Source organism: Dermacentor variabilis, chromosome 10 (assembly GCF_050947875.1).
Source record: "Dermacentor variabilis isolate Ectoservices chromosome 10, ASM5094787v1, whole genome shotgun sequence".
NCBI lineage: Eukaryota > Metazoa > Arthropoda > Arachnida > Ixodida > Ixodidae > Dermacentor > Dermacentor variabilis.
The window spans coordinates 121,226,057-121,244,398 of record NC_134577.1 but is presented as its reverse complement, the minus strand read 5'-3'; the positions used below and the strand labels follow the sequence as shown (position 1 = coordinate 121,244,398).

General features: G+C 45.0%; 1 protein-coding gene across 1 annotated transcript in view; it reads right to left on the bottom strand.

Moving 5' to 3' along the window:
- The window catches only part of ZnT86D (solute carrier family 30 member 7), a 136,370-nt gene that overhangs the window by 14,778 nt on the left and 103,250 nt on the right, over positions 1-18,342 (bottom strand). Inside the window, exons 7-9 of the mRNA XM_075673351.1 lie at positions 16,566-16,628; positions 11,235-11,370; positions 4,267-4,357 (exon numbers count right to left, since the gene is read on the bottom strand). Of these exons, the coding sequence (XP_075529466.1) occupies positions 4,267-4,357; positions 11,235-11,370; positions 16,566-16,628 (290 nt within the window). The remainder of the gene's footprint in view (positions 1-4,266; positions 4,358-11,234; positions 11,371-16,565; positions 16,629-18,342) is intronic.

The following is an 18,342-nucleotide window of genomic DNA, read 5'->3' as shown; positions in this document are numbered from 1 at the left end:
ACGGCACGGTACAAACTGCCGAAATAGCTCTGGCATGTCCAGTCGAGCTGCCCACGCAGCTGCCACCAGCAGTTCAGCAGCAGTTTAGCTCGCCCTTCATAAATGAGCTGGGTCTTGCAAAAGGTTCAGTTCACAGAATTAAGACACATGAGAGTATTCAGCCAGTAGCATTAAAACTGCACCGCCTTCCTTCGATGTTACGACCACGCGTGTCTTCTGAGCTGCAGCACTTGGAAAGCTTAGACATCAGTGAACATATCAATGCATCAGAATGGGTGTGCCCTGTTGTCATAATTTAGAAGAAAGATGGAAGTATTAAGCTTTGTGTAGATATACGTGAACCTAACAAGGCGATTGTTCCAGACAACTTTCCACTGCCGCACACAAATGAGCTTCTTCATGCTTTGGTGGGGGCGATGCACTTTTCGAAACTTGGCTTGGCATCTGCTTATCACTAAGTTCTTCTGGATCCTGACAGTAGGGACATAATTGGATAAGCATCAGCAGCTGCAGCTTTCCAGGGAATGATGTCTCTAATACTTGGCAATTGTGCTGGTGTCCTCTTCTACATTGACAACATCATTCTTTTTGGTAAATCATCTGAGGAGCACCTAAAGAACGTGGAGACAGTATTACAGTGTATCAAAGACCCAGGTCTCAAGTTGAACAGTAAATGCGTGTTTGGGGTTCAGGAGCTTGAATTCTTGGGCCACAAGGTGGCACGAGAAGTGGCATACGTGGCGGTATTTTGCCACTATCAGGGAAAGTAGATGCAGAAGTGGAAACCCCAGTTCCCAACAATGTTGCTGAACTCCGTTCCTTTCTGCGTCTAGTAGAATACTATGCCAACAACTTTGTGCCACACTTAGCCGAGATGGTACAGCCAATGAAGGCTCTCCTTAGGAAAGACCAAGTGTTCACCTGGCCTCCTGAGGTGCACAATTGTTTCTGTCCGGTAAAGTCCTTATTATCCTCAAATCTTGTCTTGCACATGTTTGATCCTGTGCTTCCAATTATCATTTCCACTGATGCATCTGAATGTGGACTCGGAGCAGTCCTCCAGCAGCACGCCGGTCATACGCTACCTACTGTCGCTTTCGCATCACGCACGCTATCCCAGCCGGAACAAAGTATGTGGTAGGCAAAAGGGGAGCACTCGAATGCATTTGGGCATGCACACATTGGCATGCCTACCTTTGGGGAACGACCTTCATTCTCCGAACAGATCATCAGCCACTCGTTTCACTTCTGCCCTTGTGGGGCTCAGGCCGACGCCCACATCGCACGATGGCGCGTTTAGGTAATTTTACTGTGGAGTACCAGAAGGGTTCATCAAACAAACTAGCCGATGCTCTTTCATGGTTGCCCATCCATAATGCAGATACTGAGTTGATCTTTAGGAAGAAATTATTTGCATGGTCCAACCAACTTGCTTGACGAAAGAGCAGTTTGAACAAGCAGTTCTCGCTGATGCCACTCTTTGAAAGGTGAAGGCATACAAAAACGTGTCTTGGCCCTCACATAAGAGCTTGCCTGAAGGTCTTCAACCATATTTCAGAGTTTGAGGGGACTTGTTAGTGGTGGATGAATTTTTGTGTGTGGAGAGGCTTGTACTACCTTTATCCCTAGAGGCTCAGCTTGTTGAAACAGTGCATGAAACACACCAGGGCATTGGGCGCACAAATTCCAGGCTTAGGGAGAAGTCTTGGTGGCTTCGCATGGTCCGTCACGTGGAGGAAGCAGTCCACAAGTGTAGCATTTGTCAGGAAGCAGACAAATTGGCAAAGATGTTACCCACCCCTCTGCAACCTGTTGAGCTACCAGAGAGACTGTGGCAGGAACTTGCGATGGATATTGTTAGTCCCCTGGAGAGGGTGCCTCCAGATTGCAGGTTTGTCCTGACGCTCGTGGACTACTTCTCAAAGCGGCAAGAGGTGCAGTTCTGCAGGGAAGTTTCTACAAGAACTGTGAACGAGTTCCTGCTTAATATATTTGCAAGGAAAGGATATCCAGAGGAGATAGTCTGCGATAAAGAACCCCAGTTCACCTCAAAAGAATTTGTTGATTTTCTATAAGAACGAGGCGATCGATCTGTCACATTCATCTGCTTATTACCCACAGGCACATGGACAGATTGAACGGTTTAACCGCACGTTCAAGACATACTTCCAGATAGCACATCTGGAACAACATTCCTTGTGAACTTTTATATACGGGACTATCTTGCCTGCCTACCTGTGCACACCACACTCCACAACAGGAGTAGCCCCAGAGATACTGCTTCATGGCAGGCTGCCAAAAGCAAAACTCGACATCCTCGGCTTATCGCCTGAGTCATTCACAAAGGCACCCAACCAGGAACTGGCCAGGTTACGGAAGCATGTCAAGTGCAGCCAACAATACAGCAAAGCTTACACCGACAGGAGGCGAGCTGCAAAGCTGACAATGGTGGCAACAGGAGATATGGTGCAGGTGAAGAAACCATCAGTTTCATTCAAAGGTGACATTTCCTTCTCAAAACCTAGGGAAGTCATTGGGCAACGTGGTCCAGCATCCTTCGTCCTCGATGATGGCAGAACATGGAATGCAGCAAAGCTATGTAAGGTGCCTGCTAGCTGCATGGGTCACAAGTGCCTTCAGCAAGATGCCACATGGCATGACCCACCAAATCATGACGATCCTTTTGATGCATCACTCCTCGCTGCAAGCTGGCAGCCAACACCCGCCGAGGCAAGTATTCCCGCAGCGCAACCTGTGCATAGGGCAGGGTGCAATCCAACTTTGCCAACAAGGTCAGCCACAGAATGGGTTCCTACATCAGAAACTGTGCCACGCTCTCCCATGGGCAACACAGAAAGGGAACCACTTGTGTCGTGCCCCCGTTGCCATTGTATTCAGCTGCACTGAGGCCGACGGCCACCGGCCAGATATAGGGATGAGCTGTGAATGTGTACAGATCTTTTTCTTTTCTGCATACTCTGGTATTGGATTTCTTGATGTGTATATGTATTTCGGTGTGTATTTTTTATGTTCTTTTTGTTGTCATGTATAAACGAAGCACAATTTAGATACTAATGTACAAACACATTCACAAAAAAGGGGGGGGAGGTCAAGAATTTGCATCCTGTACATATTTTACATGGTTTCGGTTTCATTGTTTAGGTGGGCAACGCTGTGTCCCTGTTCTTGTATATATTTGTGGAACGTCTATTAAAGTTGGTCAGCATGAAATGTGCAGCTGGTGTGCTGGTCATGTCACTCCTCTACTGGAGCATCCAATGCCCGGAGCCACTCGGTATGAAGAGTGAGTGCCATGCACAATTTCTTGTGGAACGTGCTTATCGGACCGGAAGACCTCTTACATTCTCAAAGCAGAGTGGCATTTGCTCTTGCCAATAACAAACAGCCACAAGTAGTATGCTTCATTGCATGTCAATTAATTCTTTTTACTATCAGTGTGCTTCACCGCATTACACGGCTGTGTTGCGGCAAAGCTGACTAGACTAATTATGCTTGCATAATAAAACGCAAACAAAGCCCTTGCTCCACGAGCCATCTATATTTTGAGACACGCACCTCGGTCATTTTCCATCCACGGCAATCCTTCAGTTTCAATGCCTCGTTTGACAGTATATGCCAAAACAGTGCTGTTTCACCGCCATGAATATTTCTAATGACATGAGAAGTCATTCTGGCTCGTTAGCAGAAGCGCATTTACAGGGGCGCAGCATTCGATACATCAAATGCGGTGGTGAGCAGCAGTTCGATACACAATTCGTACTGTGCTACACTTTGGCATGGGATCTTTAAGGGAAGTTACAACTGTTCGATTTAGACAATAATTTGATGTGTCCAGGTTTGATATATCTGGGATCGACTGCCAAATATACAGGGTACAGTTCCAAGTATTGTACAGGGTACGTGTGCCTTATATGTATTAGTATTCAACACAGGGTACAATGCATACCCTGCATTGTATCTGTATGTATATTACAGGGTACAATACATTTGACGGCATACACCCCATTACCTTTGTTTCGAAGTGCCGGTATCACGAGTGCCAGCTACCCTGTTCCAGTTACAGTATGCATAACTACAACAAACTTGATTTTGGCCAGTGAAGCTACCCGTGGCACGCAATAGCAGCACACACTACCTAATGGCAGAGAAGCAGCTGGCAGTGCTAGTATGCATACCGGCCATGCAGTATGCCATACCACTTCAGCGACATGGATTCAGCCCTACACTGCCAAGTGTGGTACCCACCCTCTGGTAGCAAGTTGGCAGCACTGTGTCCAACTCCTTAGGTGTCCGTTGCATCAGCACATAGATGGAGTCCCGTATTAGAGGCAGCACACTGTGGAAGATGCATTTGATAAAGATCTTGTAGATTTCACATTAAAAAGACACAAAATGAAGTCAATGTGGGCCACAATATAGCATTCCAGAAACCTCACAGAACTTGTTTCGTGCCAAGGAAAGACTTACCGTATTTACTCGCATAATGATCACACTTGTTTGTCAAAAAAATTGACACAAATTCAGGAGTGCGATCATTACGTGAGTTAAATTTTCCACAAAAAGAAAACAATTTTTTTTTTCCATCCTGCATTTGCTGCAGGATGACAAGTCAACAAACAGGCGGCTGCCGCTGTAACAGTGCGGTACACCAAAATAAAAATGGTGGCCAGCGGATTTTTTTTCTTCTCATGAGTACATCATGTGCATTGAAACACTTTCTTCCGTATCAGTAACAGATAATATCGTTAATATTGGCAAGTCTGCGGCAATAACGTAGCCATGTCCACTTTGAGGAGACAGAAACAGAGATGGGCGCGTTTAGCTGCAAGTGACATAGAAACACATGGCGGGCATGCTGCGAAAACTGCGGCATTTGTCTTCACTACTATCCTAATACGGCCTGTTTCCGCTAAGGGTGGGCAAATAGCTGTGTTACAAGCGTCGTGTATGAATAGGGTACACTTCTAACGTATCAGTGTAAACGTGGCTACTATCGTTGCCGCTCGCAATTTGTTGCGCGTCCACGAGTGCAGATGAGAAGAATCAAAAGGCATCTTTTTTGTTGTTGTTGTTGACCACAACCATTATAAAGCCTACAAATAATAAAGCCAAGGCAAGCTTGCTTGTAGCTTTTCTTTTTTCATGGGACTGCGGAAAGTGATGAAAGGAATGAAATAGGGCATCTGCTTAAGAATGTTGGTCCATGCAGACTGCTTGATATGTCTTGAAGAGTCGTTCACGTTGCATTTGATAGATGGTAAGGGCGATCGTCATTAGCTAGACTTGGCACAAGACATATCGCTACGGCAAGTTCGGGCTGCAATGATTACACTGGAAAGGAAAGAAATCGAATTTTGATGACAAAATTCAGGGGTTCGATCATTACGTGAGTGTGATCATTATGCAAATACGGTAGTAAAAAAAAAATGGTGTCCGAAAGGTCCACATATTTTTCGTGCAATTCAAATCACCTGCCCCCAAGAGCAGAAACACTTACGTTGGATACACCATCACTGACTTTTACTGCCGTTGGTGAGTAAAACAGCACCCGAAAGACGGCACTACACTTTATTGTGTACAGTGTAGACCACTTATAACTTAAGTTGCGGAAGTTGTGAAAATCCGTGTAATAAGCAGTACCACATTATAACGAAAGCATGCTTTTTTAGGTTTTTGCCTACGCCAAACGGACCGCCCACCTTTCAAACACAATTTATCACATATTTCACTCACACACACATGCAACGTAATCGCAACGCAGCACAGAAACCAAGTTCTGCTGGCAAGTGCGGTATCAGCGGAAGAACGCTGTTATTTTCGTCTGGAGATATTTTTAACAGCACTTCGAATAATTTTGTCCTCTACAAGGCTTAAGCACTGAAGCGCTTTCTCACTCAAACTGTTCTTCGTGCAGTACGTATTTACTTTGCTGAGGTATTTCAAAGCGTCTTTGCACGGGACATCTGGGTATGGTGTCGGGTCGACATCGTCGTCCGACTCGTCTTCGGTTGCAAGCTCCACACTGCTGCGCACCGCTGTGACGATCGCATCATCCGAGCTCGCTTCCATGCAGACAGGAAGCTCTGACTCACCGGCATTGACATATTCTTGGGAGGTGTCTGTGGTGGAAACAAAGTTGCTTTCAACGAGGCCGGACCACACGTCATCAGTGTTGACCGTCTCATCGGCAACAATGTCGCTCAGCTCATCAGCGTCAAGAGCCTCTGCTCTGCATTGAGCATGAAGCCTGCTTTGTTGAAGCACTTGCTTATTGTAGTGGCTTTTACCTGCCACTACGAAGCAGAAACCATATTAATCGTACCCCTTAAATTCACTTTAAGAGGCTGCTGCTGCTGCATGCTCAGCAAAACTCTTTCGCAGATGCCTTTTTTGTAAAGTGGCTTTATGGTTGCGATGACATCCTGATCGAGTGGCTGACATTTTGCAGTCGTATTGGCAGGCAGAAACATTAATTTGACTGCAGTCAACTTTGGCTTGATGTTGTGGGCTGTGCAATTCTCGAGAACGAGCATGGCCTGTCGCTTCTCTGCCACCATGTCTTCATCAAACTTGCAAAGCCAGCTTGTGAACATGTCCTGCGTCATCCACGCCTTTTTGTTGGATTTGTATGTCACTGGCAGGCACTAGCTTTTTAAAGCAATGAGGCCTCGCTTATTTTCCGATGACAAACAGGTGGCGCTTGTCGCTTCCATCCATGTTTGTGCAGAACAACCCAGTTATGCGCCCTTTTGAGGCCTTGCGGCTAGAGCAGGCTTCGCTTCTCAGCGCAAGTGTGCCGTTGGGCAGAAGGTTATAAAATATGCCAGCTTCGTCGGCATTGTATACGTCTCTGTTCGTATACGTGAACAGCAAGGTTTCCAAATTTAAGCAAAGCCAGACTTCGATGAATCGTTGTTGACATTACTGCTTTCACCGCACACCACATTGCAGCTCAATTTCAGATCAAGCTACAGAACAGGTATTCGGCTTTAACTCAGGAAGAGGACCTCAGTGTTGAAGCAATAAACAACAATCTTGTGGGCATCATTACGGAGTGTGCAATGGAAGTCGGTGGTAACTCCGTTAGGCAGGATACCAGCAAACTATCGCAGGAGACTAAAGATCTGATCAAGAAACGACAATGTATGACAGCATCTAACCCTGCAGCTAGAATAGAACTGGCAGAACTTTCGAAGTTAATCAACAAGCATAAGACAGCTGACATAAGGAAGTTGAATATGGATAGAATTGAACATGCTCTCAGGAACGGAGGAAGCCTAAAAACAGTGAAGAAGAAACTAGGAATTGGCAAGAATCAGATGTATGCGTTAAGAGACAAAGCCGGCAATATCATTACTAATATGGATGTGATAGTTCTAGTGGCTGAGGTGTTCTATAGAGATTTATACAGTACAAGTGGCACCCACGACGATAATGGAAGAGAGAATAGTCTAGAGGAATTTGAAATCCCACAAGTGACGCCTGAAAAAGTAAAGAAAGCTTTGGGAGCTATGCTAAAGGGGAAGGCTACTGGGGAGGATCTGGTGACAGCAGATTTGTTGAAGGATGGTGGGCAGATTGTTCTAGAGAAACTGGCCACCCTGTATACGCAATGCCTCATGACCTCGAGCGTACCGGAATCTTGGAAGAACGCTAACATTATCCTAATCCATAAGAAAGGGGACGCCAAAGACTTGAAAAATCATAGACCGATCAGCTTACTGTCCGTTGCCTACAAACTATTTACTAAGGTTATCGCAAATAGAATCAGGAACACCCTAGACTTCTGTCAAGCAAAGGACCAGGCAGGATTCCGTAAAGGCTACTCAACAATAGATCATATTCACACTATCAATCAGGTGATAGAAAAATGTGCGGAATATAACCAACCTTTATATATAGCTTTCATTGATAACGAGAAAGTGTTTGATTCTGTCGAAACCTCAGCAGTCATGGAGGCATTACGGAATCAGGGTGTAGACAAGCCGTATGTAAAAATACTGAAAGATATATATCGCAGCTCCATAGCCACCGTAGTCCTCCATAAAGCAAGCAACAAAATCCCAATAAAGAAAGGCGTCAGGCAGGGACATACAATATCTCCGATGCTATTCACAGCGTGTCTACAGGAAGTATTCAGAGACCTGGATTGGGAAGAATTGGGGATAAAAGTTAATGGAGAATACCTTAGTAACTTGCGATTCGCTGATGATATTGCCTTGCTTAGTAACTCAGAGGACCAATTGCAATGCATGCTCACTGACCTGGAGAGGCAAAGCAGAAGAGTGGGTCTAAAAATTAATCTGCAGAAAACTAAAGTAATGCTTAACAGTCTCAGAAGAGAACAGCAATTTACAATAGGCAGCGAGGCACTGGAAGTCGTAAGGAAATACATCTACTTAGGGCAGGTAGTGACGGCGGATCTGGATCATGAGACGGAAATAATCAGAAGAATAAGAATGGGCTGGGGTGCGTTTGGCAGGCATTCTCAGATCATGAACAGCAGTTTGCCATTATCCCTCAAGACAAAAGTATATAACAGCTGTGTATTACCAGTACTCACCTACGGGGCAGAAACCTGGAGGCTTACAAAAAGGGTTCTACTCAAATTGAGGACGCAACGAGCTATGGAAAGAAGAATGATAAGTGTAACATTAAGGGATAAGAAAAGAGCAGATTGGGTGAGAGAACAAACGCGAGTAAATGACATCTTAGTTGAAATCAAGAAAAAGAAATGGGCATGGGCAGGACATGTAATGAGGAGGGAAGATAACCGATGGTCATTAAGGGTTACGGACTGGATCCCAAGGGAAGGGAAGCATAGCAGGGGGCGGCAGAAAGTTAGGTGGGCGGATGAGATTAAGAAATTTGCAGGCACAGCATGGCCACAATTAGTACATGACCGGGGTTGTTGGAGAAGTAAGGGAGAGGCCTTTGCCCTGCAGTGGGCGTAACCAGGCTGATGATGATGATGGTGACATTGCAGCTGGTGCCATGGCGATTCTTGAATCGCTGGATCCATCCATTAAGTGGGTTGAAGTTGTCGTGGCCTAAAAGAGCACCAAGGGACTTGGCTTTTAGTTGGAGCATGGGGCCACTCACTGGTATATTCTGAGCCCTAACTTCACGGAACCATCTGAAGAGCGCTGCGTCCACGTCTTCATACTTCGACGTACATATTCTCTTCTGTGACAGGGAAGATGAACCTTGCTGCAGTTGCTGCCGCGATTTGTCCTTGTTCCTGTATATGGTCGACAAGGTTGCGTCGGAAACGTCGTATTCGGTCGCCACCGACACCTTCTTGGACCCACTTTCTATGTCCCTTATAATGCATTCCTTCGTCTCTAGCGATAAGGCATGCCTCTTTCTCACACCGCTTAAAGATGCCGCCGATGCCATGGTGACAAAAGCCAGACAACACATGTGCACAGAGGACAACTATGACACGACGAGATCACAACGTGCACACATCAAATGCAACAAAGAGACTGAAAAAAAAGGAGTGCGCTATCGCTTCTATCCCGCACTTTGCAGTGAGCGCCCTGATTGAACGCTGCTATAGTGACGAAAAGACTCACCCTCCTTCCTCTAAAGTCTCCAGCCCTTCTCGTTTTCATTTCGCTTTTCGCCGTTGGTCTTCACGCGCGCGCCCATGCTCCCCCTTTTTCGCGTTTGCGCGCCCGGCAACCATGCGGCCTTGTGGCTGTGCTCAATGCCTCCGAGAAAAGGCTGTGCTCCGTGTGCCAATTTCATGGTCGCACACTTAAAGGAACCACGCTATAACCGTTATTCTGCTTCGCGCGCCTGCGCAATACACGATCCGCCTATACATTGAGTTCTATGCAAGATATATTGGTGGTAAAAAAAACCATGCTATAACCGGTCCCGCACTAAAAGCGATTACGGTACGAGTGGTTTGCACTGTAACACACAAGCGCGTGGCCATGGAGAAACCGAGCCAAGACAGAACATTTGTTTCGCCACTGCAGCTGCTTTTGGTCAAGCGTAATGGACAATTTGGGCATCCCGTGCAATTGCATGCACGTGGAATTCTCTGATACTTGCAGTTTGTGTGAGTTTCACGAGCCAGCAAAACCAGCGCAGCACTACGCAATAATTAACCTATTAACCTACTGAAATGCGAAAACAAACATTTCGACCGGCTGTGTCGTGGTCGAAGGTAACGTGAATGACTTCCTTTTTCTGAACATCCAGTAGAACTAGACAAGTACCATTTTCTTCCATCTTATAATGCAATGCAATGACCTTTTTGTTACAAGAGGTTGAATACTAGTGACAGAATTGCAATGACGAGTACCTATGTCACTGGGATAGTACTTGAATGTCCCGGGTGAGTTGCAAATTGTGTCCTGCATATTTACCTCAATTTCTTGATTACTAAAACTTTGTCTGGGATAATATTGATGCCTTAGATGTTCTCGAGTATTAATCTATCATTTTAGCTTTTCTTAATACTTGCCTTTAGTGTCCGTTTAAAGATCTTAAACTGTACATTGCCTGTACCATTAGAGATTCCCACAAAAATCTCTAGAGGGAACTCCGGCATTAGTGTCTATGGGGGCTGAAAGCATGGAAGCTCAGCCAGCATGGCCATATATTTGCATAAACATCGCTCTTCTGGCCTCAAACAGCTTTGCAACTTGATTGTGAAACAATTATTTTTAACGAAATATTGTGTCCTAATTGAAACAATTCACAATAATTGTGCGTGGGTGCAGAAATTTGCTGCCTTCATACATTTGGAAAAATAGGGTTTCTTAAATATTTTGAAAGATAAAGCATAATAACTAATGCCACAGGAACATCTAAAGCCACGTGCACAATCTTTAGACAAATCCACGAACCATTGTAGCTGACCGACTGCAGCACTACAGTGCTCTCTAGTCATCTTTGTACGAAACTCTATGCAAACAAAATGGGTGAATGGTGGAGTTTAGCATTTCATAACAAACCTGAGGCTATGAGACTCATTCTTGTGAAGTGCTCTTGATAGATTTCGACCACCTGGTGCTCCATAATATGTGCCCGATGTTTGGCACAGGAGCATTTTGTTACGCCCCCATCAAAATGTGGCACCTGCACTGGTGTAACAAACCCACAACCTTACCCACGAGCCACCGCAATGGACTAGTTGGCCAAACTCCAACTGACACTTCAGGTTCAACAAATGCAGCATGGCAGCAGAGTCCCACCTGACGCCGATGAGGGTGGCGATGAACATGGAACAGATGGGGTCAGCCACGAGCCAACCAAACTGGTTCATCAGGATAGCCGACACAATGACACCTACGCTCCCCAGTGTGTCAGCCAGGATGTGGAGGAACACGCCTGCACGCAGCAGAATCACGAGCGCATTCTGGCGTGCTTCAATAAAACTTTGGTTTGGGCTACTGGGTTATTTTCGAAAGTGTAGGCCAAGCAGTGCACAATATGCAGATTAAATAAACACAGACTCAGGAGATAAAACAGGACAGGCGCAGGCTTACAACTACTGCACATCAATGATGCAGAGCATCGTTCAAATCATTCGAGATATAGGTTGCAAGTGCAAGACTGGCTTGGCATTTCTGGTAGTAGATTTTTATATCTCTACTACCAGAAATGCCGAGCCAGTCCTTCACTGGGTGCGTGTGTGTGTGTATATATATATATATATATGCATGCACACAGTGAAGCAGACATGCATATGAAGTGATTTATTGATGTTTCGGCCAGGGTCTGGCGTTCATTGGAATACAATAAAAAAAAAGTATGGCGTAAGTGCAGTTCATATACATGTGCATATCAGCCGGAAGAAGATACGTTTACATGAAAAACGAGGAAAATGGGTAAACAAAATTTGTGTCAACTGTTCAAGAGAACAGCTCATACATGTATAAACAGATGGCGTTTGCGAACGCGTCATTTGAAGATACAAAGCAATGATACGCACAAAAATGAAGTTCGAAACGCAATGGTCAGGTGACAGTAGAATACATTACCAAGAAAAAACAAACAAATGAAGAAATCAAAATAAGACAGTACTATAGACGTGCTAGTAAAAAGAAAAAAATTGTGACATGCTAGTAAATAGAAGAGAAATGAGGGAAGATGTGACGGGCTATGAAGACAGGCAACTCAATTTTTTTTACACTTCCATTCAAACCAGATGCGACAGTATGAAACTTGTAGATAAAAAAGCATTCACGGGCTTCTCTATCATAATTTGACCGAAATCCAGATTCAAGCAATGTGATTTTCAGCTTATCAAATGAGTTCTTAGTAGCACATCAATATTTTTTTTTCTTTTTCTAATACGTCACAATTTTTTGTTTTTGTTTTTATTTCATTTTTTTGTTTTTGCTTGGTAACATAGCACCTATTTGGTACCGTTTTCTGCTGTCACTTGACAGTTTCCTTCCGAACTTCTTTTGTGTGTATCATTGCTTTATATCTTCAAATGATGTGTTTGCAAATGCCATCTGTTTATACATGTATCAGCTGTTCTTTAGAATGATTGGCGCGCATTCTGTTTGCCTATTTTCATTTTTCATGCAAACATACCTTCATCCGGTTGATATGCACATGTATATAAACTTCACTTATGCCATACATTGTATTCTGATGAAGGTTGGATTCCAGCCGAAATGTTAATAAATCGCTTCATACGCACGGACCCAGTACACTTCTTTCATATATGTATATACAGTGGAACCCCGATTATACGACTTCCTCGGGACCGCGAAAAAGCATCGTAAAATGTGGGTGTCATAAAATCCGAACATAAATTATGCCTATAAAAATACTACTTATTTCGTGCGACGAATTTACAAGAAACTTCAATCTAAACTACTAACATACTCTGCAGGGCTTGGAAAACCAAATTACCAAAAAAGTAAATGCGATAAGAATTAATGCTGCAGTACGAGTGCCAATCATGCTTTATTGAAACGAACCTTTACGGCACTGGTGTGAACTTTAAAAAGAGTCAATAAGTTTCTTTAGGACCTTGTTTAATTTGTGAACCAAAAGCTTTCGTTCGAGTTGGGCAATGTCCAAAAGGAGGTCCTCTGCGGCATCCAGCGGCTGCAGCCGGCTTGTGCAGTTGGGCGGAAAAAAAGAACATTTATGTTCCTCAGTCTGGACGTATCAGGTGGGTGGTACGGTGCATTGTCCACAAAAAGCAATATTTTCCTTGCCTTAGCACCCATTTTGTTATCTAGCTGCTGCAAAAAATTGCTGAAGAGCGAAGACATCATCCACACCTTTTTGTTGAAGTTGTAGCTGCACGGCAGCACCTTCAAGTTCTTAAACTGCCGTGGCTTTGCAAACTTTCCAACAACGAGCACGGGCAGCCTGTCGAAACCGTCCTCGTTAGCACAGTATAGTGCCGTCACATGCTCTTTACTACGCTTGCCACCATGACAGCTGTCACCCTTCAAAGCAAGGGTTTGCTCAGGCTGCATATGGTAAAAAATACCGCTCTCACCAGCGTTGAAAACATGGCAGGGCTTGTATGCAGCAATCATCTCCGGCAGCGACTCCATCCACTCGTTCACCGTCGAAACGTCCACGGAAGTGCTTTCTCCACAAGAGCGGCTGTACACCATCCTGTTTCGTTTTTTTAAAGTGATCCAGCCACCCGTTCGATGCCTGAAAGTCATCGATGCCCAGACGCAATGCCACAAGGTCTGCCTTTTCTTTCTTTTAGAATGGTGCTGTCAACATTGATTGCAGAGCTCCATGCTTGATGCAGCCCCTTGACGAGAACTTTTTCTAACTTCTCATGCTGTCCTTCTTTTGCCATTTTCCGCTTGAGCCCAAACTTGTTGGCATTCTGCAATATCACCACTTTGTTTGCCAAAATCGTCTTAAGCGAAGATTCAGGTATGTTAAGGTCCCGGGCAATGCTGGCTTTCGTGGCTCCATGCCACTTTTCCGCTTCCTCGATAATATTCAGCTTATGGCCAAGCTAAAGAACTGTCCGCTTTTGGGACATCGTGCGTCGCATTGCTCTACACAACTCAAGACCTCCGCTGAACGCTGGTTCGCTAGCATTACGACAAAGAACACGTGCGATAAACGTAGGCCTCTCCATGCTACCTTGTCGGCGATCTGCTGTTGGGAAACTGGAAGGAGAGAAACGCTTCCCCAACGCGACGGGAGGCGACGTCGCCGAGAAGAGAGGGAGAAAGTGATTTTGGAGAAGAAAAGGCGCTATTTCAGCACAGCGAGCGTCGCGGGCGGCTGCTGGTGGGGGAGAGAGAAACGAATGATGAGACGAGGCAAGGAAGAAAGCTGCGCTGGAGCGAACCAGTCGAACGGTGTCAAGCACTCCGCATGCGGAGAGACGGATCGAGGAAGGAGACCCATGGCACTTTTCTTTCGTCTGCCATTCCATCATGCCGCACTTTGCGAGGGTCGTCGTATAACGCGGGTCAGGCATAAAATTGCATTGGATAACCGAGGTATTTAATGCACTACTTTTATGGGGTTTTCGCCGGGACTGCACTAATCCGTCATAAAACCCAAGTCATCGCAAAACCGGGGGACGTATAACAGGGGTTCCACTGTATATATTTTATTTTTTTCTGGCGTCATCGAAGTGCCTCCTCATGTACGGGCAAATTCAGTGTTATATTTAAGCGAGTCTTCGCTGCTGCATGAGAAAGAAAAGTGTCACCTGGAATAGATGATTACGTTGATGAGCAAAGCAGCCTGCACATTACATTGGCGCATGTACTTGGTCATCTTTTCCCAGTGACCACGTTTCACTGGCTAACAAATGTTCAAAGCTATCGCTTGGTGCAAGACACACCTGCATGTATGTATCAGAACACTCTCGATTGTTATAGCCTATTGTATCTGTCGCCTATCTTGTCGCCAAGCCTTGTGCAATCAGATTGTGTGCACGACACAAATAGTGGTGTTTTCAAAACTTACACAAGCACCAGCGATTATGCTGGAAGGTTCATTGAGCCATGTATAAATAGTGGAAACGTCTGATCTGCAGATCATTTTTTTCAGATTGACAAGTGTGGTTGCCATTATCTTTGTGCTGAGTGTTACCTGTTCTGTCAGTCATAGGTTTGCCCAATAAACAGTTAGTTTCATGACTTGCATTGTGCCATTTAAGCTCTTCACCATCACAACAATGTGACAATATACCGTATTTACTCACATAATGATCACACTTTCTTGTCAGAAAAATTGACGCGAAATCAGAGGTGCGATCATTACGCGGGTTAAATTTCCCGCGAAAATAAAAAAAAATTTCGGCCCGCGTTTGCCGCGGGACACCAAAACAAGAATGGTGGCCGGCGGAGCAAGCCAAACGCACCGAATGTGATTTTTTTTTTTTCTCATGAGTACATTACGTGCATTGAAACAATTTCTTCCGTATCAGTAATGAATACTATCGTTAATATCGGCAAGTTTGCTGCAATAACGTAGCCATGTCCACTTTGAGGGGACAGAAACAAATGGGTGCACTTAGCTGCCAGTGACATAGAAACACCGGGCCGGCATGCTGTGGAAACTGCGGCATCTGTCTTCACTACTATGCTAACGCGGCACGTTTCCGCTAAGGGTGGGTGAATATCTTAGCTGTGTTACAAGCGTCAGCGTATTAATAGGGTACACTTTTAACGTATCAGTGTAAATGCGGCTACTATCGTTGCCTCTCACGATTTGTTGCGTGCCCACGAGTGCAGATGAGAAGAATCGAAAGGCGCCTTTTTTGTTGTTGTTGACGACAACCATTATAAAGCCTACACATAATAAAGGCAAGCTTGGTTGCAGCTTTTTTTAGTCGTGGAAGTGCGGAAAGTGATTAAAGTAATGAAACGAGGCATCTACTTAAGAATGTTTGGTGCATGCAGACCACTTCGTTTGTCTTGAAGAGTCGTTCGCGTAGCATTCGACAGATGGTAAGCGCGATCAATATTAGCTAGACTTGGCACACGACATATCGCTGCGGCAAGTTCGGGGTGCGATCATTACGCGAGTGCGATCATTATGCAAGTAAATACGGTATTTCTCATTTTAAGCAAGATCTGCAAATTAACACTGCGTTTTATTATGTAGCATAATGTAGCATAATATTTAGTGGAAAAGGAAGTAATTCACTGCACCCACATTAGCATGATCAATTTTCACAGGCCAATGCAAGACAGCACCTTATCCAAGGCAAACAGAGCAAAAATAGAAGTTTCCATTGCAAAAGGCATGGGGATGATTATAACACTCTGAAGCGCAGAGTAAAACTTAGATTCAATGCTATACTGAATACCATTTTACTTACTTTTAAGTACTGTTATCGAGGCTACACACATTGACAAAGTGAATTCACCAAATGCAATAATTGCTGGTGAGTGTGTCCTACGGCAAGTGCCACGAAACAGTTAATTTGTTATCAACTAACGGAGAAGTGCACTCGCTCAATGTGAAACTAAATTTGGGCATGCAACAGAGGCAATACAATTGCCACTGCTTCGTATTAGTGTAGATACGGTACCACCATACAATATGTTCCAGAAGTTTACCTTGCATGATTTGGCTCCTCGCAGCTGGCACTGCTTTGTCGCTGTCACAGTCAGCCTCGAGACCTGCAGGAAAGACTGAATTAGCCACATGCACTGAAACACACGAAACTTAAAGGAGAGAGACATCAGAAGCAAATAGTATTGTCACATGGTGCGGGAACGAGGCAACACCAAAGCAATTAACATGAATAGAGTAAAAAAAAAATCAGATTGGATGAACTTCAGCCCATAATGAAAGAAGACTAACTCAGCAGCCCCAATCGTGACAAGCACAGTAGCAAACAGTGAAACGGAACTGTAGTGGCTCTCGCTAGGCAGGTACCATAGTTATCCCCAATTCTAACATGCCCCCAAACTTATCGCATACCCAATTTCCGTAGGCTTAAATGTGAAAAGCCCCCAATTTATAAAAGAAAAGGATACCATGCCTCCAACATTCATTATCAGGAAAATCATGACGTACAGAATTTACCTTCACCGATGGGAACTTAAAATAAGTTCTTAATGTGCTTTCATAATGAAAGCGGCGGGTAGTCGCTAATCGCACTTCAATGTCCACAGATGCCATGCGCACAGGGGTGGTGGGTTTGGTGCTCTCGAGCAATCACTATAGGAGATCTCTCAAGATTTTATCACTTTTGCAAGATTTTCCCTGACTGAGCACTGGACTTGCCAAAGTAAGCTGCTGACAGCGTGCCCGGCACTGCGCGCACGCAGCAAGTTTGGCACAGCACCAGAAATTGGCCACATACGCCAATGCATCCAGTGTCAAGTTCAAAGTTCGAACACTTCCCACCAGGCCAACACTCACCACACATTAGCTTTAAGAGCAGCGCCACAACACACACCGTCCGAGACCTCAATGCTGCAGCACCACAGCACATCACACATTTCTTCATTCACTGCAGCGGGACTAATGACCTTAACCATGACACCGGTGACAACACAGTTGAGGCCATGAAAATGCTCATAAACGATTTGCACACCAACAGACCAAACGCAGAAATCACCTTGACAACAGTACTTCCCAGGATTGCAAACAAACACAGGCCAGTTATTCAACAGTCAGCGACACTCCTAGCTCACGCACTAGGGACACGTAAGCTCAATGATTTTCTTCTTGACATTGGAAACCAACACGAAAACGTCGATGTCACCCGCCATGCTGAAATACACCAGGACCCTGACATTCTGCTTGCCCGGGACGGACTTCACCCCAATTTTTTTGGCGTCAAGGTAATGGCTAACAACATCAAGTACAGGCTCAGGAACTCTTTTAAATCGATGCAACCTACAACACCAATAAATCCTGCATCCCAGTTAGCTTCAACACAGAAACACATGCCTCATATTTTCGACACCAGCTCGCACGCACGTTCCACCGAAGCTAGAACCCAAGAAGCATCTACACAGATGGTGGACGGGGAACCAACACCACCTTTACAACATCCGCGCATACGGAAGCCCACAACCACCCACGAAGCCTTCACGCAAACAGCTACATGCACTAACAAGCAAACCGATACGCAGACAGACACACATACAGACATCGGTGCAGGCCTCGACAAGAAAATTAAGCGTAAAAAGACACCAGCTGAAGATTTTTCGCCCCGGAGGTCTGCCCGAACCAAACAGAAATGACTACCACGCACTAGGGATACCACACGCAACAACAAATCTTGCCCTTCCCTCCAATCCCGCAAACTCGTCGCCAAACAAACAAATGACAGATTTCACCTAAAAACTTACACTAGCTGCATTAAACAGAGGAAAATCC